Below are 27,462 nucleotides of genomic sequence, written 5' to 3' on the forward strand. Positions count from 1 at the left end.
GCTCAGGTACTCACACGAACTGGTAGAATGGCGGTATTCAAGGCAGCTAACGATAATTAAAGAATTAAAGAAAATAATGAAATAAAGAATAAACTCGAGTCAGGGAAAATGAACAGGTCAATCAGTCGTATATTGTCGAGTAGGTTAGAGGTTCAAGACAGGCAAATTAAAAGGGCATCGATAGCGGTAGTTAATAAAACAGGCGGTAGTTGTTGACAGAAATTTCGATAGAATAGAATTAAACGGTAGCTTTGATACGAGAGACGATAGTTAACAGCGAAAAATGAGCGTAGGTCGGGAGAAGCGATATAATCCAAGAATTTACTTTGAACTACGCGTCACTGGGCGACGTGACCTTACCCAAGTTGCAAATGACGCTACGCGAATTATTATTCTGTTAATTAAAAACGAGAGTGAGAACTTTATTGCAATCGATGAAAACCAAAAATGACGATAGCTCGGGAGATAATGACGGAAGAATAAGACAAATTTACCATAAATTCTAACCAGTATGAAAGATTGACATTCATTAATAATTCACTAGACTAGAGTTAACGGTAAAATACGGAAGATAATTTACAGGTGAGTTACTCATAAACGATAGAATCAATAGTTTACAATACTTAGGGATTCGAAGAATTATACAAAGAAATCTTAAAACATAACTTTCGAGAGAATACAAAGTTATGAGAGAGTGAGAAATCCGGAGAGTTCGCAAAATAAAGAAATACACTAAACAACCCTCGATACAATAGTATCAAGAATAATACGCAGAACTTAAATTAACAAGGAAATACGATACGGTGGAAAGATACAGAGAAAAGAATAACAAGCAAGAATAATATAAGATTGCAAGTAGCAATAGAAAAAGGTGCGGTAGTATTTAGCGGCTAATTCTACACTCGGTTAGACTCCACCGAACTCGATATACGATACAATAGGCGGGATATGAATGAAATATAATAAGCAATACCAGAAACAAAATATAATAAGCACTACTGTCACAGAAAATTAAGAAACGGAAGATAGAGCCAATAGGGCTCAAGATACGATAGAAACTTATAAATAATCAGAAAAATTCATAAATACGAATGAATTAATTATTCGGCAGTTGCGAGGTCGCTCAGACACGAAATTAATTAATTACTGAAATCATGCAGTCGCACGGCGACTTACCGCAACTCTAAGCCGCGGACCATGATTCGCACAAAATCGGCATCACACGATGCAACCAAGGAAAGATAGATACAATAAGAAAGAAAATAGAAATTATGAGCAAAGGCGGAAGCCTTACCTTAATCGGTGACTTCAGGCACGCAACACTGAATTTATTTTAAAAGAAGGTAATTTAAAGGAAGGAACGAGGCTAACGGCACTACAACGATAGAGGGTGGTGAATAAACGGTAGACAGAGTAACGACAGAGCGATAAAGGAAAAGGAAGGATCGGTAGTTCGAAACGAGAGTATCGAGAGAATCGCATCTGTCTCCTAGCGAGTCATGCGTAGAATAACAGACCGAACTCGGATTTCGGCTCGCCGATTTCGCCGCTGTCGTGAGGGTGATTCTTCTTCCCTTTGATTGGTTGTTTGACCCCCACCATAATTAGGCCATCCCCCCGTGGCGAATATCGTTTACGGCTTGGTCACGCGTTGTCGAAGATTATCGCTAGATGCTGCGTAATGCGCTGCTCGCGATTTTCCTCGTTGACACCAACTGATGCGATTTATCAGCTGCTTCAGTTTACTGTCCGGGTTGTCTATCATTGGGGACATCCTTTGACAGAGGCATACGCAGAGTGACTCTCGATCAAAGTTACCGATTGGAAAGTAACGCTTCATTGTTCGCTTGGACCAGCTTCTTGGTCGTGTAGGCAGTGGCCGGCTGCCCACGATGTATCGAGGAGATCATGCAGTCGCACGACGGCGAAATGCAACTGCAAGTCGTGGACATTAATGACTCGCATGATTATAGTCCTTACTGATAGGAAGGCTTTATCAAGCCGGACGTAGTGATTTGGGGCCGGTAAGTCGGAAGATGGCAGGCTCCGGTCTGTCATGTATGCCATCCTCACGGCATCCGAGAAAGCGGGCGGCTGGTTTCTCCTTGAGAAGTGGTGCCCTCGGCTGTCGGAAGGACTTTACATCCCTGTTCACCGGCAGTCGAGGCGATACGAGAGGTTCGGATGGATGCTACCCCAGGTGTTTAGAAGTACACCAAGGTAGCCAGTGCAGTCTTATGGGACCGTCGGTAGACCAAGTTATCAGTAGTCGTCGTCCGATTACTTTTTCAGCGTGCGCCGGACCGCGAAATACAGAATTTACAAAGAAAGAATTAGTTAAAAGTAGTTCGATCGGAGTACCGCGCCAGGGACGCGTTTCTTAGAGATTCCCTTCAGTTGTGTGCCTTTGTGACGGGCGGCTCTAAAACGCTGCGTTACAGTGTATTGGAGACTTGTCCCAACAGCGCGATAAATTGATTTTAATATTATTATTATTGTTGTTGTTGTCGTTGTTTTTGTTGCTATAACGAAAGTTTAACCATATTGTAGATTGGAGTATTGCACGGCATGTCACACGTTGAATTTTACGAATATTACTCCCGATTTTTGGATGACATCGATAGACTGTGTCAACTGAGTGTTGACTACATCTCGTATGTAATTACGCGGCTGCTGAGCAGTAAAAAAACTGATAAATTGCAGATGGTGAGTTGGATTTACTAAGGCAAACAGCTTAACTCAATGAAAATGCAAATAATAATTTGTGCACTTACTTCTGTGGTAGATGTATAAATTTATAACGCTTTGTTTCAATTAAGCAGTTCAATTATAACGCGGTACGTCAATGCAAGTCAGGTCTTGAACGATTCGTTACCTAATTGTTGCTGCTGATAATCTATCCAAGAGTTGTAATGAAAATTGAAATAACCAAGCAAAGCTTGTGCGATAACTGCTTTTCGTTTCCTGGCATTATCAATTACACTGTGCCGAATCGCAGCTGTATTAATTTACATCATAACTGTATAATAGGTAAATCTCACTCGTATGCTTTTAGAACCATTGAAACCATTATTACAAGTACATTTCGAACAATATCCATACCGAGAAATCGTATGAATAAACACAATAATTTTTTTCATGAATCTTTTTCCGATGTTATAGGTTAACGAGCATTACAACCTGATGGTTCAGAGAGCTCAGCCCTTGTTCACGCTTTTCGACGAAGACATACGGAGGCTCATCATATTCACAGACAACTTGGAGAGCATAGAAATGGTCAAGAAGTTCCTTTACTCTTACTTCAGACAGAGTGCAATCAACTTGATCGATCACTTGAAACGGGTCTACAACTTGTGACAATGCCTGTAGCTTAACAGATTTCTACCGTGTTGAAATTGATGAGTCTTCTTAGACGTGCAAGTTAAGATTTCACATTTGAATACGGCAGCTTGTTATTTTTGATTGGATTACCAGGTGACGTTCGTTCAACTTCCATACGGCTACGATGGTAAGCCAGATAGCTCAGCTGCTCACAAATATATTACTAAGTGAAATGTAGATAGAGAGAAACCTTCCTACGATTTGTCAGCTAGAATCGCAACGTCGTTTCCTTCTTACAGGTGGCACTACAAATTTTTCTGTAAATCAATAAATCGTTGTGGAAAAACATACTCATTGTCAGTAACTTAGTAATGGCGCAGCGTGAAATTATTGCAAGTCGATCACCATGCGAAATTATCCTGTACACATGTGTAAGCTATTTCGTTATATCATTGGAGGTTACATGAATAAAACCGATAATTCAGTACAATACCGATAGCAGAAATTGTTCAGTGAACTAATCATTTGAACGTTGTTCAATCTTTCACCAAAGATTCTGAGTAGACGATTAACTGCAGGGACTTTGCTCACTTGTGAATAGGAATTCAATTTCTATCCACTAAATTCAGTCTGTAGAAAATTCCTGCAATACTTGCACGGTTCGTGGTGAATTACAACGTTCGATTCTTTTTTTCCAAGCTGCCAGTAGCAACGAGCTTGTTGTTTACGTCTAGATTTATCAGCTTCTGGTGTGTCAAATTTAAGAAGAAGAAAAACGAAAGTGAACGTTATTACTGACTGACTGGACATTTCGACTTTTAAACTTTGATCACATTGCAACCAGCTTTCGGTTAGAGATCCCGAGAAAAGTGAGTGAATAAAAAACTTTCCGTATAGATCGGTATCTATTTCACTGAGTCGATTCTGTAGAATCCAATGATGTATGACACGTCTGATGTATACATATAGATACATTGTAATTTTTCTTTTTTTCTTCGTTTAAATTACGTGTTTTTGATACTGCGACACAACGCCGCGACTTCAGTATGCAGCGTATTTTCATTCGCTGCGGTATCGTGAATCTAAACACAAACTCGTTCGTCGCCTGGAAAACGGTTTGTCGTCTTTTTGCTGAAAAGACGCGACCACTGGCAGCGATCGAGAGACAGGAACGTTTTCGAGATGCATCCAATGAACTGATCTGTAAGTTTTTCATTCCATCTATGCGAGTTTTTATTCACTTTTCTTCCGCATTCACGTAACTCGACGTATTGCCTTTAGTTGTATGCCTGTGCAGTTGATCAGAAATTGCAGTAAATGTGTTTATTTTCAACAGCCAGTATAGCTCAGCCGCAAACAGCCGGTGGTTTGGCTTCGGAAATTTCACCAACTTCTGCCACGATACCTCTGACGGATGCCGCGGTGTCGCAGCAAGCAAGTAACGTCTTTGAAATACCGGATGTGAGCGTATCGTCGGAAGTAACAAGAGATAAAACTCCCTTGCCTTTCGAAGACATACCGGGCCCGGTGGCTTTGAAGATCTTTGAAAAATATTGGAAATACGTACCTCTGCTTGGTACGCAACTAATTTGCAGCCTGCTCATCAACAGATTAACTCTGGGTATGGTTTATTCAAAAATTCGAACTAAACGGTATTCAAAATTCGAATATACATTCATCTTTCGAACTCACTTTGCTCCGCGTGCAGCGGTTCAATAAACTTGGATGTGTCTACTGTGTACATGTTTATTCGAAATTTGAAGGTTTTTCGAGTTTTGAATAAATTGTCTCATTACTGTTTCTCCGCAAACCTGTAACAGTCACACGAGAGGCATCATCATTCACTCAAACTCTAGATTGAAGTCCTTGTAACAGTTGCCGTGCGTTAAAGAATTTTCACAATGATAGGTCAGCTGAAGTGGAACCGAAACGTGATGCCGTTGAAGTACTTGTTTAACCGGTACGGACCCATAGTTCGCATCCATGGACCCATTTCTGGTGACATAGTCATGATCCACAGGTGGGCAACGGCGATTTATACACGATACTATGTATCTATGAACCGAAAAAAAATGTTCTCACACGTTTATGACCATTCACGCTAGGCCAGAACACATTGCTGAAGTTTACAAACAAGAAGGTGAGACGCCAGTCCGAAGTGGCATCGACGTTCTGCAGCATTATCGGCTACACTACAGAAAATCCAGGCTACCGGGGCCGTTTACAATGTCAGTCGAGCAGGCATTCGGATGAGCACGTCCTAACCGACTAGAAAGATAACTCAACTGCATTACTTGAGATACGTTCAAATTAAGAATAACAATTCTGATCACTGAATCGTAGGCAAGGAACGGAGTGGACGGAGCTTCGAGCAAATCTGGACAAACCGTTCGCCCAGCAGCTAACCCGGTATTTTGGAAAACTCGAAATGACGTGCGACGAGCTTGTGCAGAGGATACGGAAAATCCGGAACAGGCAGGACGAGGTACGCCGCTAATTGCACTTACATTTTTTGTCGGTAGTATTGCGAAAGTTGGAGGAAGAAACTGTGTTCTTATACCATGTGAAAAGGTGCCGGGCGACTTCGATCAGGACCTTTCCCGTTGGGGCATGGAGTCCTTTTCGATCCTGTTGCTAAATCGACGTTTGGGCTTCCTCGAGCCATCGGGATTAAATGCAGCGTCCGAACCGGCGAGAATAATCGAAGCTCTTACCAGTGCGCATCTATATCTCAGTCGCTGTGAGAGTGGTTTCCAAGTTTGGCGGTTCTTCGAGACGCCGTATACCAGGAAACTGTTCGCAGCCTGTGACGTTATTGATGGGTAGGTATGAATCGGAGTTTCCGTAATTTTCAAACCCCCGTCACCGCGGTCAGTAATCATTTTCTCACATTCTTCTTCGATGCTACATTATCAGAGTGATCGGGAAGTACATTCGACAAGCTCAGAACAAATTACGCAATCGATCAGCCTCCACCTACCAGGAGAAAAATTCAACCGCGGACAATGTCGAGGACAACGGTTCCCCAATCCTAGATAAGCTGATCTTGGATCAAGAGATGCAGCCTGACGATATATCGACTCTGATAATGGACATGATCATTTTAGGTGTTCAGGCGGTGAGTTAAGTCATTCTAATCACAAAGTTACTTTTACTCGGCTCCGTCGCTTATTATCTTTATCAAAAACTGCACCGCTACTTCGGTGGTTCTGCCACGCAATTTGGAATATAGATTCAAAACGCTTGTGAAAGTATACGAAAAACTAGGTTACGATCATTTCATATTTAAGTAGGTATCCCTAGTCGCGGTGATAGTTTAATAGTGATAGTGAGTACGCAATGTACTTTTAGACAACGAATAGCGAGGCTTTCCTCCTGTACTACTTGGCAAGAAATCCAAGAATTCAACGCCAACTGTACGAAGAGATTGGTGCTTTGATGCCGAGCAGAGGGTCGGAGCTGACCCAATATTCCTTGAAGAAAATGCCGTACCTACGTGCCTGCATAAAAGAATGTCTCAGGTGAATTTCCCGCGGTATCGACAACTGTCACGAGCTATTCTCAGTATACATGAAACGCATTTTTATCTCATTCGACAGACTCAGACCAGCATTCCCATACGTGACACGAGTTCTCCCGAAGTCTATAACTCTGCACGGATACGTGGTTCCGAAAGACGTGAGTATTCGCTTAGCAATGATCGAGGAGCTACGTACGACAAGCGATATTATGAACCAAATTTTCTGCAGACGTACGTCATAATGGCTAATCAGATATCGTCACACCGGGAGGAAAATTTTGAAGATCCGGAAAAGTTCAAGCCAGAAAGGTGGCTGTCGAATAACACGGAGCGTGGCGAACACCAAGCGTTCAGCTCTCTACCTTTCGGTTACGGGGTTCGATCTTGCTTGGGAAAACAGATGGCCGAGACAGAGATGATGCTGCTGACAGCAAAGGTTGGTCCTCGTTTCCAAATTAATACAAATACCAGGCTAGATTTACCTCGCCAGCTTGGAATTGACGAAAAGAGCGACCTTCTGTAACCTTGTACACAGCTGATCCGCGAGTTCAGAATCGAGTACGACTACGCTGACATCGGCAGTAACTACATGGTGGTCAACGTCCCCAACAAACCGCTGCGTTTCCGTTTCGTGGACAGAGACTAGCAGCATTCACCTGGGCGTCGGAGCCCGCAGATGTATTGAGTGAAGAGACGTTGTGAGGGTGAGCAGCGAACAACGTCACGTGAAGCTGAACTATCCATTTCCGATGTGTCGGTACTGGAACCATTTTTTGCAATCGAACTGATTTTTCGGAATGAGTGTTGTTGCAGCATGCTTTTATACAAAGCCGTTTCACCTGTTATTGGAATAAAAACTGTGTTTGCCCTTTGTGCTCAGATTTTCAATAAAACATGTTTTTTCACCGCCCGGACGATGGTCAATTAGGATATATCACTGAGAGTAATGTGGTTCGATGATCTTATCTGGAGACATTTCATGACTTTCTCATGCCTTCTTGGAAACATTGAAATCGTGTGGATCAGAAAGAGTGACACAAATAAGTCTAAATTACATTTCTAATGATATGGTTCGGTTGAATGAACTAACTTCAATAGTTGATCAAATTGGTCGTAGTATTCCGTGATAATAGTAAAAAACGCAATAGTCAAAAATTTTGTCTGTTATTTACACGGGCGCCGACTGCAGATATGTAAAGACTCACAGCTCTGGGTTATTTTTTACCATAAGATGGTTTTATATTCTGTCGAAACTCGATACAGCTTCAAAATGATGAAATATTAGAATTGGCACTCTGAAAAAAGGACATAGTAGTTTTAAGCGTATCGATACTCACATTAAATTTTACTTCTCGGTGATATACGATCATGAATCCTTCAAGTTCCATTCGTTTCGAAGCTGGTAACAAATTATACACACGTCACAGTTTCTTTCATTCATCGAAATGATCGTGAGCATTACCGCTGTATACGATTTCCGTTCACCCACCATGAGGCATTGCTATTCAAAGTACCAAAGTCCTAGTATTTGAAATATCAATGAGTTGGAAGAAATTGCGATGATCCGTGGTAGAAAAATGTCCACAATCTGAAATTTTTCAAACGACGTTCTTCCAATGCAATGCATGATAAAGGAATCATTTTATCACTCTACAAATGCAACTTACCTCACTTTCACCAATTAGATGAAAAGGGCAAAATTGAAGACAATTCAGTTTCTAAATATCCTGCATTAGGTTCTTACGGCAGCTTAAATACTTCAGCTCAGCGTATCATTACTAACAATCAGCATGACTAACAAATTTCTCAGGTAGCCGAGATGGTGGCGTTGGAAGCAATAAATGTACAGTCTTAAACGGTATCTGATTTCATTCATTCAGATTATTACATATTCCAGGTAAAATTGACCCTTCGTATAAACTGCTTGACTCCCACAAAGCATATCGAGCAGAGCGTTTAACTAATCAGAATTGATTTTATCAGGAAGGTAAAACAATCAGCCGTAAGTAATTTTATACTCTATAGAGAGACCAATTAATACGAGCGATATGTTCGTATATACCTTATCGTTAACCACAGGTCATTGAACGTATCAAAACCGTTAAAAGACTTCCGCGATAACGTATTAGGCGAGAAACTATGAATATTTTGAAACATTACAAAATTTGAAAGAATGTAATGAAATATTTACGCGACATTGTACAGTGAATATCTCGCTTGAAGAGTATCGGGTAAATGTTATTTTCAATGATTTAAAACGTCTTACCAACTTTTGCTGCAAAATACTTTAGAATCATTTCAAATATAATAAGTTCGATTATCTTTTCGTTTACGTATAAAATGTAGAACGAACGTGTTACTAAGATTAAAAGCTACACGACTGTCTTAAAAGACAGTTCATACATGTTGGAGGTTTTTTTCAATCAATTGATTTGGTTTGAATTAATAATTGGGAAAAGGACTAAAATCATAACGAGAAGGCAAAGTTGTTTCACGTCGCGTTGGTTTGAGGATGATTTTCCTTTATTTACTAACTGCACAATTTCATTTAGTAAACATCCATGATCAAGACTTTCTACTGGTTTGCTATTATCTATCGTCACTCACAGAATAGCGTAATATCGAATGATATACGGGATTTTCATCTGAGTGAACTATCGATCAACGTTCTACCGGTGAACGTTTTCCCGTCGGGCCTTGCCTAAGTAACAGCGATAACTCGCAGGGTTGTGGGATAGGAGAAACTAGCCGACATCGTCTGTGAAAATGAATTTGAAATAAACATTATGGGTACTTCAAATATTCTAACTCAAAGATTACAGAATCGGAGGCGAGGATCAATTCGAAAGAACTTACGGATCCGTAGAGTTCAACTGACAAGATGGGAAGCAAGCCATCAATCGGTATGACCGCCGGGGATTTAGCTCGGAGCATGACAATTAACAAGTCCTGAAGCATACCGGACGGTTTTCCTTCCCAGGTACAGCCGTAGGCTGCGTATCCGATTTTCTCGGTCTGTAAATGAAAACAACGGGTGAGGTGCACGGAATAAAATGAGACTCAAAAATAGTTTATCTATGATAATTTCAAAGATAATCGGTTGTTCACGATTTTCTGAATAATTTTATTGTTATATCGATTACCTTGTCGATTAGATTGTCTGCTGGCCAGGTGAATAAGAAGAGTTCCAAAGCGGAAACCAACTCGAAGAAAACATACTTCGCCAGTATGTGCACGGAGAGAAAAATCTGAGAAAAATTACCCTGCTGTTACTATAATTGTGATGTAAAAGACACCTAATGCAGTTTCTATTGATGCATGTTACAAAAATTATGGGTTTTTATGAAAAAAATTACTACCTTGCTTAGAAACTATGTATTTCGGCAGCACAAAATTTATAATGTGACGGCGCATTTTTCTAATGCAGCACCGTTAAAATATGGACCTTGTAATTTTTCATCTGCTCCCACAAAAAATATACTATGCATTTAAAAAAAATATATATCTCTCAGAATCATTGAATTTAAAATGTAATAGCGAATTTTTCAAATGCAGTACATTAAAAGTTCGAGCTTTCAAATTTTTGTGGCGTGCACATGCATGGAAAAAGCATCGATGTAACGCCTTTAAACTCCGCTAGGCAGCGCTGACACATGCATATTGTTATGTAAGGGGCCTATAACGGATACATGACGCAAACGAACGAGGTTACAATCTTTATTTTTCATCCATATAAAACAAATTGCCCAATTTCATAGTTCGCGTTTTTCTTATGGTTGTCGCTGCAGACTTCTACCAAGAATCGTGACGACTGTTTCTCCATTTCTCATTTCTATACAGGATATACGAAGACATTTTGAGACACCCACCGTCACAGAAAATGTAAGTTGATGAGTTTTATCATATACTATGTTCCTGAATTATTGAACAATTCCATTTTATTGAAAAAGTATACACTTATAAGAATACTTCATCGTTTTACATTTTAAAAGGGCTGCAAAGATTTCGATGAAAATTATGGATTCAAGTTTTTTTCTATATTTTTCAAGTGAAACTTGACATACAGGATGAATATTGTTTGCGTTGACCAGAGAAAATTAATCATTCGCGGAGAAAAATAATAATGCACGGAGAAAATTTTTCTCTGGTCAATGCAAACAATATTTATCCTGTATGTCAAAGAATAATTTTGAAACCATCTTATAATTTTTCTAACGCTGGCAGTTCTCATCACGCTTATTGGAAAGTACGGTAATATTTTCCAGAAATCCCTGTAAAAATTCAAAGTTTTTTCTCTCCGTGTAGATCTACACGGATTCTACAATATTTCGTAGTACATAAGAAACGAACATTAGAATTATCTATATTTGGTTTATTCACTGAACGCAATATGAGTGATCAGGCACAGTCTCAAACTTACACGGATAAGTACGAAGCCTCCTGTGACAACGGCGAAAACTGCAATAGTAGTGACTTCCAGAGCCATATAACGCGTCGCGAGTTTCAGTTTATCCACGTATCTGAAGACAGAGGAAAATGGTTTACGAACTGGATTCATAGCCTCCTCACGATCGCACCGATCGTTAGCTGAGAGTAATGGAATAGCGAAGAGCTCAGTTTGTAACATGACGTCACCAAAGACGCAAAGTTTCTTAGTGCTTAGTAGTGTTTCTTTGAATAATTATTGTCTAATCCCTGTGCTTACAAATAGCAATGACTCAACCCCTGTGCATAATCGGAAAATTGACATAAATTTAAGATTGTTCAGTTCCTTAACATGACCAATACGTTGGAAAGAATGATTCTGCAGGCTAGGCGTGAATTGAGTAATTGATCATTATGATCTTATGAAAGGAATTATCGTAATGATAACGGACATCGTTAAAACATTGATTTTGAGTGGTTTCAAATAGGGGTGGTCCATTAATTGTGTGACAGGCAAAGAGAGAGGGAGGGGGTCCACAAAGTGAGAAAAGATGATGCGTGGTGGAGGGGGTGTCATAAGATTCGTAACACCACGTGTAATCTAAAACATTATGACAACTGAATATGGCTACGGGTGAAATGATCCTCGGACATATGCAATATAATTATGTACGTTATTTTGAAGTTTGAAATTGTTTGTATTCGCATTTTCGCGGCACCCGTGGCTATATTCAAAACATTCGCGCATCGTCTTTTCGGCTAGGCTTAATATTTACACACCGAAAGACCGATAACGTCTTGATTCGACGCTAACTTTCGCTCCTTGATAGTCGTTTTATTTTAGTTCTACTATTTATTTGTCATTAAAAATAAGCAAATTACACAACACTCCATTTGATAAACAATGAAGACGATGCTCTGTCGTCGGACGAAGATATTGACACTTCCAATTTTCTCATCGCCATTCAAAACGATAACGAAGTGGATGCTATGTTAATAGTGAATTAGATTAAATTTTTTTCAACCAAAAACAATATAAGAATATACATTTTTTGTCTATCAATTTTCATTGCCCAGCTATTGTCTAAGAACGTACAAATTGTGAATTTATTTTCAAAAGCAAGAAATGAACAACAATATTAGGAATGCTCATTGCGAATGTCAAATATGCCCTTGTACACAATTTGAACAATTGTGTACTCTCAAGAGGTATACGAAAATGAATCTTACTTTATCAGATATAGATGCTTTCGGATGCAGCGTTGAACGTCACTCGGAGTAGTTGCCCATTGAAATTCTAATCCCAGCATTTCAAATCTGGCACCGGCATACCACAGTAGAATTGCGAACATAAAGTCGAGTATTGCCATGCATCCGACCTGGGCTATGATCACACTGTGCGAAGCGTACAGAATCATCCAAAGCCATGTTGGCTCTAGTGGAAATGGATAATCCGCGGCTCCTGGTAGAGGCTGTGAAATTAACAGTGGTCCAAGGATGTAGGCGATTGGACCGAGCATGCAGGAAACCAGTACGGTCGTATTAGTCCGGTCAATTTAGACATTTCGAAACACAATAATTCCGACAGAGCTGAATTTTGGTAGAGACCTTGGGTTTACCATTATAAAGAAAAAGAAAAAAGTCCCCATCGATACCGTGTGTGCTAAAAAAGTTATTAAAGGTCAAAGGTCAAAATTTTCGGGTTTTTCGATTTTTCTCGTTAACGGTTAATTTTATCAAAAAAATAGTTCAGACCAACATTGTAGATCATAAAACTACCCATAAAAATGGTCTATATACTCTTTTTCCTAAGAATTATCATTTCTGAGATATCGCGGTTCTAAAAGTCGAACGAGTTACATTCTATATAATATGCACGCATATTATATATGTCACGGATATACATAGTATATGTATAGTATATATTGTATAATATAGTATATATTATAGTATATGTATAGTATATGTATAGTAGCGCTTGACAGTTTATATGTTTTCTTCGAATCGCCGTGTCGGAGATATTTTTTAATCGCACGATCTTCGAGAGATTCAACATTGCGTAAAACGTGGTTTTTCGCCTTTTCGAAAAATGGGTACCTAGGATAAACTCCCAGCTTCCTCGACTGGGTCACATTAAAACGTTGAATAATATCCGTCAAATACATTCAAAGAAAACATATAAACTGTCAAGCGCTACTATATAGAGTTCCGTTCGCTGCATAGAAAAATTATTATCTCCCTCCGACCGTCAGAATTGGATGTTCTTACGTGTTAATCAAATGGGAATTACAAAATCTCGATGCGGCACCTCTCAAAAAAATCGCACGGCGATTTCCTTTCACGAGGTCTAATACTATGTTATAAACTATGATTTCATGAAGCTGGAGGTCGAAAAAAAAATATTTTTTCTTTTGAGGCAGTCTAATATATACTATATATATATGTACTATGTATATCCGTATATATACTATGTATGTCAGTATATATACTATACATATGCTATAATATATACTATATCATACTGTATATACTATACATGTACTATGTATATCCGTGACATATACAATATGCGTGCATATTATATAGAATGTAACTCGTTCGACTTTTAGAATCGCGATATCTCAGAAATGATAATTCTTAGGAAAAAGAGTACACAGACCATTTTTGTGGACAATTTTATGATCTACAATGTTGGTCTGAACTATTTTTTTGATAAAATTAACCATTAACGAGAAAAATCGAAAAACCCGAAAATTTTGACCTTTGACCTTTAATAACTTTTTTAGCACACACGGTATCGATGGGGACTTTTTTCTTTTTCTTTATAATGGTAAACCCAAGGTCTCTACCAAAATTCAGCTCTGTCGGAATTATTGTGTTTCGATCAGTATTTTTATGTCTAAATTGACCGGACTATATGAGAACGCAGACATTTGTCCACGTACTGCTGAATTAATTCCAGTTCCTTGTCGTTTGCTTTATCCAGAAATTCCTGCATCTCGGCGATCAGGTACTAATTAATGGTTCCCAGATTTAATACACACGACATTTTTCAATTTTAAAACGAATTACTCATAACCATTTCGATTCGTTTCCTGAATAACAAAGGTCGTATTCAAACGAGTTATTTCCATGATAACTAGACGGTAACTGAATTCACGCGTTCTATTATAAGTGAATCACAAAAGCTACCGAAATCAGAAACTATGTTCAAATATGAAAGTGATTTTAAAAAAACTCGATTGGTTATTGAAGTATCAATGCGTCCGAAGGATAGCCAATTTGGCATTATAAATTTCATCAAAATACGGCAAATATTACATTCCCAACCTCGCGAATTGTTTGCCGAAAGTGTTTGCTGGATAGTTATGAGTTTTTGCGGACTAAAGGTCGGTTCTAACAAAATTTTACCCTTGGATCATGAGAGAGTTGTGTTGAAGTTAATTCAAAGCATGAATTGAAGTTTTTTTTTCACAGATACAAATTTTATTCTTGCGAATATCGTGTAAAACCGATTCTCTTTTCACAAAGTTGACACCAAGTTAATCCTTGAACAGAATCATACAGTTTACGGTTCTGAATATCAGCCCCGACGACAAGGATCAACCGCCTTTAAACTCAGGGAACCCGCCGATGGCATCATTAACACTGCATTCGTTAATCATTTTATTTAGAAACTATACGCTGTATCCACATACCTGCAGACCTGGAGCTTCTATTTTGCAGATCAACATTTTGAAAATCGTAGAGTACAAGGCACCAATCTCTGACAAAGCTCTAATCATGACGTCGGGGTCGCCACTGTGGCTATAAACGTTGTAAAACCAGCCGTAAGAATTGCTTATGGTGTGGAGGATTGAAAACCACCAGCGAAAGTTATGCAACGCGACATTCAAGCGGGAGACTCTTCGCGGCAACGGCCAGGAAGCAATAGGAGCTATTGGATATCTGGTAACATTGATGGCAGTCCGGAGTGTGACGCGTTGCTTCATAGAGACCTTTTTTACGCGACTTGTTTCTAGATAATTCGCGATACTGACCAGTCACTGATCAGCTGCGGGCAATTATTCTCAGATGAGCTCGCAAAACGAGTCAGAAACCTGGAGAGCGCACCACCAATTTCTCTGAACGCTTCGAGGTTCGAGAAGGAATTACGGTCTTGGCTTTCGTACTAGGTGCAATCGATGTACAGTATCTTTCATAGTTGAAAGTTATTCATTCGGCCCAAGAATAGCCTGGGAATTACTTGCTTCCGATTGGCCGATTCCAGGGTGCGAAAGGGAGGTTCCCACATCTTAATTCAAATGGACTCTTACGACGAATACGGTAGTCTCTGCCAAGTTTGTCACGCCTTTCAAAACTTACCGGTCTGACGTCTGCGGAAAATTATATCTCAACCACTCACCTATTATTACTGCGTACTTATATCGGTTCAGAAACCCTTTTTTAACATGGCATTAACTTGTTTCACACGTACACGGAGGCATACATTCCTTCTCTCTTGAACTGACGTCACCTTACGTACACAGTCACAGTTAGAATGGTTCACATAAACTTTAATCATTTGTACGTCGACCCTCGGCTATATGAGCGGTTTTTCAAACTAAAGGATCAAAAAATCGGCAAAAAAAAAGGAAGAAAGAAAATTCAACTAGTATTGCGCATGGCATGGAACTCAAATCTATCCAAATTCTCTGGTTTGTAACCGTTCATGTAGATTCTAACTAAATTTCTCATTTAAGGGGGGAAACCGGTTTATGAGGTCGAAATTTTGCTGTTTTTCACGATTTTTTTTTTAACCAGGAATAAATAATCACAAATTGTTTAAACTTGGAGGATATTTTATTTATGTTTTGAAGTACACTTTGAAATTTTTTCAAACGATCTCCGCCGGAAATAGTGGGGTTACCGCGTGCAGTCCATGGGCGATTGCCATCCGAGCATTTGGCTGGCGTACATCCCTGACGTCGCAATTTTTAACTGTAATCATCAGGATTTTTTTTCATTAAAAACATATTTTCTAAGAATATGAACCTAATTTTGATCAAACAAATTGAAAATTGCATGTTTTTGAGGTGGTTGAACACAATGTCATGTTTTTATACTATATTTTTTCATCTTTCTTGCATAAAAACATATATTTTTAATAACAATATAATCCCCGAACGTGGAATTGGATAAAGAATATCTACACCAAATTTCAGAACGATTGATTAATAACTTTTTGAGCTAGAATGTACGCTAGTCGAAAAAAAGTCGTTTCGAGAAAAACGCGTTTGAAATAAAATGTAGCGAAAACGAGAAATTCAAGGCAGTAATTAATTATAAAAAATGCTCACCGGTTAATCAGCTATTCCTTCCCATTTCTGTTTGCCTTGCGTTTGTCACGCCGCCTCCTCACTGCTTTTCATTGACAGTAGAGGATTCTGACGCACGTAGTTGTAGTTGAATAATTTATATTTTCATCGGCTTACGTTGTACTAATTTTATAAGATTACCGTCACCAAATCTGTCTCAAGTGTGTAGGCATTAGGCGTATTCTCAATTTCTACGATTCTTCATAAGCACAGATACTGTATGAAAAATAGAATAAGTTCAATAAATTACTAGTCTGTGTCCCGATGGCACTATTATGCTAATGAATATCTCAATATACTCAGCAGTAAGATAATCGCGCTGCATTCACGTGAGAATTGTAACGCGTGAGGCTTTCTATTTTCATATCATGTGTCAGGGCTTAACTCAACATAATACACATTACTTACTTTGTGTCATACATTATACTTTGTGAAACTTTCAGGTGTTGGTGTTCAATATCCTTCCGCACAATGCACACGTGTGTAGTTGTGGGCGAAGTTGGGGAAAGATAGTCTTAGATTCATGTCAGTTATAATGGCGGTACTGCGATATTTCACGAGCATTCCAAGATATCATTTTATTCATTTTCGTAAATCTTCCTCTCCAGTCCCGACATTTTTTCTTGATGAAGGCTGTAGCACGATAAGCATAGGTATACTGCCTTAGAGCGGATTTGGTAGATATCTTTACATCATGTAACAGAGAGTGTGACAAGTATACATAATATTAAACGTAAATAGCATATCGGAGTGTCCTCCAATGTAGGTGAAGAAATTTTTACTTTGCTGCCTTTCTGATCGTCCAAATAAACAAGTCAAAACCCGTGCCATAGTGCAGGTCTGTATCTCAATTACCAGTGTTGCCTGTAATCATTGTTGTCAATCGTTTTTTTTCTCATTCAAATAAAATAGATTTTAGGAATTTCAGCAGGATAGTAAGACATTATCGTATTTATGTCTTCTGTTTTTGTCTTGTAGCATTTGGTCTATCATAACCGGAACAGGAATATCTGTAAATATTACATTTTCGCTATTTCGTACGGACAACTTCACTCAACTTTTAAAAAACATGTCATAATATGCTCGTGTTTTTCCAATCATGAATCTCTCAGATTGGTTTCAAAAGAATTCATATTGCGTCTCATTATCTGAGTCTGTCACTGAAAAATGACGATTGTATTGACGGAGTACGCAGAAAGAAACGGAAAAGTGAACATATATATTCTTTTCACCTTTCCTGTCAATGAAATCAGTTCTCAATGTTTCGTTTAAGTTTACGGCCCTTGCTACGTATGATAATTCTTTCTCAAAAATCGGTTAGTCCAGTTCGCAAAATATATTATTTTCGGTATTGCGATTTTTATTTGGTACTTTGCAACAAAACTTTTGTTCAAGTATGAATTGAAAGAACACAGCCTTCGTGATAATGGTACTGTACAGTAAATATATTGACCAAATCCGCTCCAAGGCAGTACATCCATGCTTAACCCACTAAGGCCTCTGAGAATCGATTATAAGCTTGCGAAATGAGCGTTGATGTGCACCATTGAACATAATGTTCAGACATGGTCAACTCTTTAGCGATGGGACAGATTGAGCAACGAAAACAAGGAGGACTTACAAGTTTGCAGAAGTTACAATGCACAATAAACTCAATGATTCGTAGTTTGAATTTAATGCATTTGTATCCTTGTCATCCTGTTTAAATCGACATTGGAAGTTTTTGACAGATAATCTCACAATCAGCAGACACCAAAGTCATCTTGAAAGATTTCCGCTAAATAGCAATTGAGGAGAAAGTGAACGCTGGTATACCAACTCGAACCTATACTGCAGATCATACATTATAATTCGAACTCGTTGTAACTGTGACCACATAACTCTGACCCGCTCTGGATTAGGTCAAGAATCCACTTGGTGCCGGCGGTAGATAATCTACAATTGAAAGTATGCACAATATAGGCGTGGTAATGAATGAAAACGTATTTGTCACGTCGATGAAATTGGGCTAAGGCGATCGAAATTCTTCCCTTTGTCTGCGAGTGATGATCGATTTGTTAGTACCGAAACCATCATTAACTTATCCGGCATCGTCGAAAGTATTACCGTTCTGAACCTTTCCTTACGTATATTGTTATCCGTTTAACGTATTTGTCACTGCCATACTTCCAATTGTTTGCAATGAGCATTAAGAATTATTAGAAAGTGAAAGTTACCTAAGACTCAATATTTTATTCCAAGCTATGCGCGAGTCATTCAACGAAATACTGTAACAGAATCGAATGCAGTGCAACGTAACGAAACGAGTTACACTTTATACTCTCTGCTACTTAGTCGAGGAAATAAAGCACTAAAAACGGCCCAACTGTCGATTTTTTGAGCAGTAAGACGGATTTTAATGCGGTTTTTTGCATTCGCTTCGTAAGAGCGCCTACAAACTTTGTGAACTAAATTGATTAATTAATTTTTTGAAAATGCATTATGGCATTAATAATATGCATTTTGCAAGTGCACTTCCAAGACACACTAAATAAAAAATTTGCTACTCGGGGGTTTTTGGGGTCGCTGAACACGAATATCGCCACGGCAACCGTCTTCGAGGTACCTGGTGCCCAGGGTGGACAGTATCAACGTCTTCTCCTAGAGTTTTGGCGAAAATTGTGATCGAATTTGTGATCGAATTTGTGATTGAATTAAGAACAATATACTTTAATTGAGGTAAAAATGATAATACTCAAGATAATTCTAGAAAAAGACGTTGAAACGTTCACCCTGGGCACCACGTACCTCGGAGACGGTTGCCGTATCGATATTCGTATTCAGTGACCCCAAAAACCCCGAAGCAACGAGTTTCGACAAATTCGATCACAATTTTCGCCAAAACTCTAGGAGAAGACGTTGATACTGTCCACCCTGGGCACCAGGTACCTCGGAGACGGTTGCCGTGGCGATATTCGTGTTCAGCGACCCCAAAAACCCCCGAGTAGCAAATTTTTTATTTAGTGTCTCTTGGAAGTGCACTTGCAAAATGCATATTATTAATGCCATAATGCATTTTCAAAAAATTAATTAATCAATTTAGTTCACAAAGTTTGTAGGCGCTCTTACGAAGCGAATGCAAAAAACCGCATTAAAATCCGTCTTACTGCTCAAAAAATCGACAGTTGGGCCGTTTTTAGTGCTTTATTTCCTCGACTAATAAGTACATTGTATTACTTTGTGACTTTCGTAATGATATACCATTTTTACCTAATATAACGCGTTGAGATAAAGGCATTTCTTAGATCGGAATCATGTGATTGATACGGTTCTGCTTCAGTCCAACTTAGACAGAAACTGATGACAGAAATACAAATACACCTATAAGGGCTTTGAGGGCAGCTTCCAGAGTAGCTCAACGATAGTGTTGATTCCTCGGAATAAAGAAATCCTCGATTCACAACAATTTTAATTTATATGTAAAGGTGGTAGATGATACAGTACTTTCTCTGTTGCGTGTATCAAACAGAGACAAATATATATTCACTAATATGTTTATTTATGGTTGATTATCCATATAATAATATGCACTGATCTTACGACTTGTGGGCCACTCCGTTACATATGTTCCGTCTACCAATACTGGCAACTTCTTAACCACATTAGTACTATAGTCCCAAGCCTCTGACACTCTCTAAGTTGTCTTGTGAGCTGATTTCTTATTTGATTTCATTCTGTGAAAGTGTAGTACAGGATACATATTATATTTTTCAAATTACAAACTACGGCACAATTATGTCACCGCAAACTATTGGATCTGATGACTCCGCTTATGTATTAAGATGTGTTCGCCATAGTCGTCGCTCGTAACGTGGTGAAATAGGAAAACGATGTTGACAAGAACTGAAAGCAAAATAATAAAATCGATATAAGTAGTAAACGTCTATACTAAGAAAAGTGCATATATTCATGTAAATTGCTAAAACCATACAACCCCCGCCAAAATTACTATATGATCCACTTATTGCCTGCCGTGTTACAGTATCTTTAAAATCGTCTTAATCTACACATGAAAGTTAGGCACCCTCTGCTAAAGCATACCTGGTTTGGGCCTAATTAGGTTGGGATTAGCTAACCTGACCTTGACTAAATCTGACCTACGTACTCGCTCGTTATAAGCCTAAGAGCTATTGTATGTACGCCTCTTCCCCTCCCGATAGCGCAAAGGCCTCCACTCTGAAGCACGATCAAGTGTCGGAACCAACATTTTCAATGAAATTTATCCCATTGGAATAGTTATATCTATGAAAGCGTCAAGTTAGAATGAAATTTGTTTTTTGTTCATTTGTTGACAAACACAAAAAAGAGGTACCATTTTTCAGTCAGATTTTAAGACATTTTCGATCTTTAATTGTAGTAAAATTGCAACGATACCCGAAAATCACTTGATTATCAACTTCGACTGACATCAAGCTACGTTAATTAATATTCGTGTCAGTCATAAAATGAAATTAGTCGCCATGATGGGACGGAGCGTTCAATTTTTTGTTTCCAAGTATTTACACTAATACTGTTGCTTATACCATTCCGTCGTTTACAGAGAGTAGCGCGCCGTAAAACGCGTGGAGAAAAGCGCGCTGCAATGTCACAACACGGTAGTCAGACACTTCAATTCCTTCGAATACCACCCTTATCCCGCCGTTGCAAACTAGGGTTTATAACGACGAGTAATGTATTACTAGTACCGCAGCTAGTCACCAGATGCCGAAGGAGTACTCGGCATTCGCATGACAAAGGTATCACATGAACTCAGGATAACTTATGGCCACTTTAACCTCCGTAATCGGATAAAATATCGTTTCGTCGTGAATTATTATTATGGAAATCTACCTACAGATATTACAGACTATTACTCCGCATTAGTTTTCTGTTAGCACTAAATAATTTCCAATATAACCTACGAAACGTAGCGCGCTACTCTTACTTCGCACGATACGTTCTAACCAACTCTCGCAACGGACATTAGCATAAGAGTGGACCATTGTAAATCGTATAGTCTGAAAAGCAAGCTACTAATGGCGCTTCAGCGTGTCGAACTGTAAGTATTATACATTTTGATCACTTGTCCAAGATACAAAGTGTATTGATTAATGTAATTTGTTTCCACTTCCTTGATGAACCATAATTCTGACATTGAATTTCTAGCACTGATTGTAAGAAAGACTCCTGAACTTTTAGGTTTCTCTTGATTCAGCGCTCTTGAAATATCTTGTTCTGCACTGACAGTTGTGCAAAAGTATTTATAAACTCCTTACCGATTTATAAAAGTCTAGAGATAGCATTGGAATAAATCCACTGACAGAAATTGATGCTGGTTTCCTGGCTCTCTGCATGATGATGAAGAGGAGATTCGTCATTTCGGGCTTTTGGCCTGTCCATCTTGCACTGTATGCGGAGTAGCCGACGCCTTCACTCTGCCGTATGTGAAACATTTTTACTCAAGATTACCGTTTACAGATGTATCATTGGAATTTAATGCCTCAACATTTTAACGTTCAAAACTCATCTGCACTGACAATTTTTACCAAATGTTCAGCTGGCCAAGCGTACGTGAAGAGTTCCAGAGCACCAACCATTACGAAACTAACGAATCGTGCCTTGACCATCGCTGTTGCATCCTGCCAGTAGAAATTGTAAGTTATTTTCAACAAGTGAAGAGATTATAAAATAATATATTTTTAGGAAATATCGAACTCTTCCCACTCATCGTTGCCGTCTGTTAATATTCTCATAAGTTTTCTCATCCCTTTTCCGAGTAGAACATTTGTCGAGATGACATCTGTAACCTAACAAATTGAAGCCATCATAATGTCAACAGATGAACAATTTAACTCATGATCAAAAAAAATCAACAAGCTGGTATCTAAATTATAATAAGCCTAAAATAGAAGCTTCGTCAAGCTCATGTTCTCGAATGCTGTCGGAAACGTCAAGATCGAGACAAAGTCAAAACAAAAATATAATGGGAAAACTAACTCTGTTAATTATGGACGCAATTATGAAAATTTCACATTTGTTCTTGAATATTTTTTGATGACTACAAGTTAATTTACAATCAACAGTGCATAAGTTAACAACAGTCAAGTTATCACACAGTCAACATACACTGTTGACTGATAATTAGCAACCGTGTGGACATTCGTAAACGTCTCGATAACTGTTGGATTCAAATATGCGATTTTTATCGGTCTCTGATTACAGTTTGACCTTTCAATAGATTTGGGCAGGGATGAAAGGAGAGGATTTTTCTACCAATTTGTGTTCCCCACTATGTACACACGGGGACATTGATTCTGAAACAGCTAATTTTTCTCCCTATCCAGTTACGTTGGCAATGGAGAAAATTTAGCTGTCTCAGAATCAATTTCCGCATACGTATAACCTCCGCACTCGCCGGCAACATTTTTGTACTTACCTCTTAACAGTGCCGATCGGTCTTATGCTTCGGAATACGAATGAAAAAAAGTTGCGGCTAATGGAACTATTGAGAAGAAGATATACGAAGTCCGAACTCACGGTTAATCCTTTGAGTAGTTGGAGAAACAATTGGTGCAAAAAAAAAAAAAAAAAACTGGTGAAGCAAAACTTTTTATTGAGACACTGACTATTGAGAGTTCGGACTGTAGTTGACTTCATTTTCTGCTGGCAATAAGTAAAATATGAGTCCGCTGTGTGTCATTACTTGGGTTATTTTTTCTATTCGAATTTTATACTATGATCCGTGCGAAATTATACCGCGTGTATACCAATCCCGTATGATGCGATGCTAGCAGAGTTCAGAGCTGCCGGGAAAATTTACCTGAAGCAACTGTATGCCACCACAAATTGTCCCTATGGCCGTACTGATTCCAACACCGCTGACAACAAAACGTGTGAGTAAATTTACATCTTCTGCGAATCTGAAAAACATCGAAATCGCTTATTTGTCACAGTATTTGACTGATATTTTTATATTTTCGTCCATTAGTCTATTCGTATAGCTATATTCAAACTCAAGTGCGATGTCATGTAGGACTCGTTAGTCTCGTTCGCCTCGTTATTTTGTTTTGATTTAAATTTTTTTTATGCATTCTAATACCAAAAACCGAGATACATGAATGACGAAAAAAATTTGGAACTAATATTTTCGATTTTAGAGTGAAATTTAAAATTTGGCACACGCGCTCTTGTTCTAGTGACTAAATCTCCAAAAGTAATTAAGGTAATAGAACAAAGACGTATTCAAAAAGGAGTGGCATACGCTTCAAACTAACGTGACACAATTTTTTATTTCAACCATTTGGCTATGAATTTCATTGCATAAATTTGACCTTTATTTTTGCCATCAACTGCCTATCTCAAAATTCTAAATAAATACGATTGTATTCATTTACTAATTATTCATTAACTTACCGATCTTCGGAACGGACCTACGATGGAATTTCTTTGAAAAAATTCAATCTTCTTGCCTTTCGATGACACGCATCATTGTGTAGGATTCTTTTTCAAATTATCGTTCAACAAGTATTGAAAGTTATACTTCATACTTCATTTGGTATTTTTACATGTCGAAAATACAAATTTTTCTTTCGAAATCGAAGAAATATTCACAAAAATCTTATTTTGTTCAAATGTCGGCAGTGCGTCGATTTGTCATCGTAGAATCCGGAATATTCAATATCGTCCTGAATATTTTGCTCAAACTTTATTTCTTCCCGACTCAACCATAAAGTCAATCTTTTTAACCTGAAAAGTCCGACGAAAATGGCATATTTTTCGCTCGTAACTGTTTTCCCTCATTCGGGGGAATAAAAGTGGCCATTTTTTCCGCAAATCTGAAATTTGGAAAAGAAGTATCCCTTTTCTCGAAAATCTCATTTTTCCCGCAAAATGCCAATATAGTAGAATATGTTACAAATTGATGTGTAGCCTCTGAACTTTCTTAGGTATGTGGCATTTGGTAGGACTAATTTTGTGAATGCAACGAGAATGTGTAACAAGAAGGGAGAAACGCATGCTATTCGACTCACTCTAACGTGATTCGTCGGTGCGGTTTACAGTTGGTACTTGTGCTACAGCGTGTGAGCGAGCACGGCGAACACCAACGTTTTCATAACGTTTGAAAAGAGAGAGAGAAAGCCATTTAAAAAATTGGTGGGTTATTTTACAATCAGTAAACGAATACAGCTAAATTTTTTTTCAAAATTTTAAAATTGGCAGACGTTGGCGAAAAGTAAGGTCAAAAAATTCGACTAACCAAACTCACAGCCAAATAATTGCAAGAAAAACATTTCATTACATCAGTTTGAAGAGTATTTCACGCCATTTTCCTATACTTATTTGTTTGTTTAGTTATTTTCATTACTTTTGACGGTGCAACCACTAGAACAAAAACATGTATGCCAAATTTGAAATTTGAAATTTGTAATTATATTCTAAAATCAAAAGCTTAGATAAGAAATTTTTTTCATCAAAGGCGTATCCTTTTTTCTTAGTAGAAAATATTTTTAAAAATTTAGGTAAATTAAAACTGGTCAGAAATACTTTTCGGCTTATGGATTCATTTCCTTTTTTTGACACAGCACCAAACCTGATCGAAATGCAAAAACAAAAAGTAACCTACATGACTCACCGTAACACATTTTGATGTTTCCTGACACATGCGTGAATTTGTGCTACATCGGAAACCTTCCGCAATTCCTCCGATAAAAGTTCGAAACGAGCACCGGTGAACCAGATGAGAGTTGAAAATTGAGCATCTATTGATACGAAAAGCGCAGTCTGGACAATAGCTAATATTTGAAAAGCGCGTATCATGTTTTTCAGCAAATCTGTTTCGACTTTGAAAGGATATGTCGCGTGCGTTGGGTATGGCTGGGGAAGAAATATAGGCACACTGCTGAAGCCAAAGATTGTAGATACGATGCAGAACAACATGAAGTAATGAACCGAAATACACCTGTCTACGTAATGCTGCAGGAGTTGCCGTTCCCGCCGACTCGCTGTTGCCACAAAGTGTTCCAATTCCGCAACACACGCCTGTATGAAATGGGAAAATTATATACGTATCTGAATGTACGAATCATATTGACAAAGATCAAAAATAACTAGCCCCAAATCATGTTGAAATCATGACAATCAGTTCGGACTTGTATGCAGGTATAATTGTAGAAGTGCAATTAGATTGGCATGGACGACTTTTTAGACTTTGACGAACAGAGGAGTTTACTATACACGTGGAATCCCCGCAGCTTATATGTATACAATTTTCACGAACCTGTAGTTTTTGTTCGTTGTATTTGCATAGGAACAATTTTACGGTCGTCGTACAAATCGGACACAATTCGGCCATGTTCAACATGATGTTATTCACGTCATCGCGATTCAAATAAAGATCGTACATTATTGGTAAACTGAATGATAATGAAATGCAGAGGGCAATCCACCAGTAGACTTTGTGTAGAATTATTTCCAAACTTGAGGCACTGGTTGAAGGTGCCAAACAAGCACTTAGTCGGGTGCACATCATAATGAATCTTACTGCTGTTTCAAGCTTTACTTTTCCAAACATAGTTGAATCACGTAGTCTCCTCTTGCGCAGTTAGGCACCGACCACTTGGAGAAAAGATGATCTTTGCCAAGTCTCCGTCCAACTGAACAAAACTTGCACCATATCCGAGTTCTCACTCGAACTGATGACAAGCATATTGTATCCAACGATTGCGATGATAAATCGATTTCCGTTGTATGTCCTTGTCTTCACACTTCGCATTTCATCGGACGTTGAAATTTAATCGCTACATGAACGTACCAGTGAAAAGTTCACGCGGGTAAGGACGATCAGCGAACAGTAAAGTTTCAGAAATAATTAACTCTGGCAACACTACAGTACAACAACTAGCTTGAATGTTTGAGATATCGCATCAAATTATTTAAACTTAACTACCACAGCTTGCTGCAAATAGACGCCGAGTTCCGTATAATTGGACAAACGGAGACGTCAAAGTGAGATCTGAGTAACGTCACGTTCAAATGAATGGAGATTATTTCGGGTTACATTTGTATGCTAAAACGACATCCATAGCCCGTTAGAATATTTCGCTGTTGTGAATCGCGCGATATGAAAACGACGTTTTTTTAACGTTTTGGAAGGACGTATAAATGTTTTAATTACGTCCTGGAAAGATGCGTCACGAGACCATTTAAGCGTAACGGATATGTAAGTTGCTGATTTTAATTTTTTTTTTTTTCATAATGAATGAAATTCGATAATCGGTCAGATTTTTTTCGTTTATTCAAACGACTTACATTGCGCATGAATTCTTTTTGAATGTTTTACTTTTTCTTTTCATATCATGTTTTCGGCTGTGCAACATGATGCCTAAAAAAATAGCGTCTGAAGGGGAACGATTTTACTCCTCTAAATTATGTCTAAAAAAAAGTCAACAAAAGATTGATAATCAGTATAAAAAACTGTAGAGGCGTAAGGAGGATCTTTTTTTCGTTTGAAATTAACGAAATGGCGACCATTTAAAAATTGAGTGTCAAATTGAGCCTCTTTTTATGACAGTTTTTCTTTCGTAAAAGTATGATATTTCTAAATGAAAAAAAAGTTTCAATATGACGCGAAGGAATAGTGTGAAGAATGATGTGGCAAAGTTTGAACCAGGTAGCTTGAAAACTTCTCGTTTAAGATGTGGAATTAAATGTAATAAAATTTGAGTTTAATGAATGAACGTATGAAAATTTTTATACTACGAATGGCGCAGACAAAAATATTTTCAAAAAATTTTACACCGAGATGGTCCCTTAATTACAAAT

The 27,462-nt window shown here is 38.3% G+C and overlaps 4 protein-coding genes and 1 long non-coding RNA gene across 9 annotated transcripts in view; 1 reads left to right on the forward strand and 4 right to left on the reverse strand.

Annotated features, from left to right (window-relative positions):
• The window catches only part of LOC124307379 (uncharacterized), a 27,654-nt gene extending 26,175 nt beyond the window's left edge, over window positions 1–1,479 (reverse strand). Inside the window, exon 1 of the mRNA XM_046769002.1 lies at window positions 1,295–1,479. The gene's annotated coding sequence lies outside the window, so the exon portion shown is untranslated. The remainder of the gene's footprint in view (window positions 1–1,294) is intronic.
• The window catches only part of LOC124307341 (probable cytochrome P450 12a5, mitochondrial), an 8,478-nt gene extending 766 nt beyond the window's left edge, over window positions 1–7,712 (forward strand). Inside the window, exons 2-15 of one of the 3 annotated variants that reach the window (XM_046768909.1) lie at window positions 2,551–2,706; window positions 3,163–3,508; window positions 4,021–4,190; window positions 4,367–4,524; window positions 4,658–4,942; window positions 5,230–5,341; window positions 5,427–5,549; window positions 5,665–5,806; window positions 5,893–6,143; window positions 6,238–6,439; window positions 6,673–6,842; window positions 6,921–6,999; window positions 7,071–7,277; window positions 7,377–7,712. In XM_046768909.1, coding sequence (XP_046624865.1) covers window positions 4,368–4,524; window positions 4,658–4,942; window positions 5,230–5,341; window positions 5,427–5,549; window positions 5,665–5,806; window positions 5,893–6,143; window positions 6,238–6,439; window positions 6,673–6,842; window positions 6,921–6,999; window positions 7,071–7,277; window positions 7,377–7,487 — 1,839 coding nt within the window. In that variant the 5' untranslated portion in view covers window positions 2,551–2,706; window positions 3,163–3,508; window positions 4,021–4,190; window position 4,367 and the 3' untranslated portion in view covers window positions 7,488–7,712. Of the gene's footprint in view, window positions 1–2,550; window positions 2,707–3,162; window positions 3,509–4,020; window positions 4,191–4,337; window positions 4,525–4,657; window positions 4,943–5,229; window positions 5,342–5,426; window positions 5,550–5,664; window positions 5,807–5,892; window positions 6,144–6,237; window positions 6,440–6,672; window positions 6,843–6,920; window positions 7,000–7,070; window positions 7,278–7,376 lie in introns of those variants that run through there. The other 2 variants (XM_046768911.1, XM_046768910.1) reach the window with 2 other exon arrangements.
• Window positions 1–27,462, reverse strand: part of LOC124307415 (uncharacterized) — a 94,239-nt gene that overhangs the window by 34,051 nt on the left and 32,726 nt on the right. The window lies entirely within an intron of this gene.
• Window positions 9,358–15,398, reverse strand: LOC124307370 (uncharacterized). The gene is made up of 6 exons (XM_046768986.1): window positions 14,965–15,398; window positions 12,497–12,738; window positions 11,262–11,361; window positions 9,985–10,089; window positions 9,698–9,856; window positions 9,358–9,599 (listed from the first exon to the last, which is right to left on the reverse strand). Exons 1-6 carry the CDS (start codon window positions 15,256–15,258, stop codon window positions 9,543–9,545), a joined length of 957 nt encoding a protein of 318 aa, XP_046624942.1. The 5' UTR covers window positions 15,259–15,398; the 3' UTR covers window positions 9,358–9,542.
• Window positions 20,127–26,315, reverse strand: LOC124307359 (putative odorant receptor 92a). Of its 2 annotated transcripts, none has more exons than XM_046768969.1 (6): window positions 25,919–26,315; window positions 25,274–25,680; window positions 23,462–23,561; window positions 22,188–22,280; window positions 21,918–22,076; window positions 20,127–20,505 (listed from the first exon to the last, which is right to left on the reverse strand). In XM_046768969.1, exons 1-6 carry the CDS (start codon window positions 26,210–26,212, stop codon window positions 20,440–20,442), a joined length of 1,119 nt encoding a protein of 372 aa, XP_046624925.1. In that variant the 5' UTR covers window positions 26,213–26,315; the 3' UTR covers window positions 20,127–20,439. The 2 variants fall into 2 exon arrangements, with proteins under 2 accessions (XP_046624925.1, XP_046624924.1); XM_046768968.1 differs by having other exon boundaries at window positions 22,179–22,280.

The sequence above is a fragment of the Neodiprion virginianus genome, chromosome 6, assembly GCF_021901495.1.
Source record: "Neodiprion virginianus isolate iyNeoVirg1 chromosome 6, iyNeoVirg1.1, whole genome shotgun sequence".
In the NCBI taxonomy this organism is placed as follows: Eukaryota; Metazoa; Arthropoda; class Insecta; order Hymenoptera; family Diprionidae; genus Neodiprion; species Neodiprion virginianus.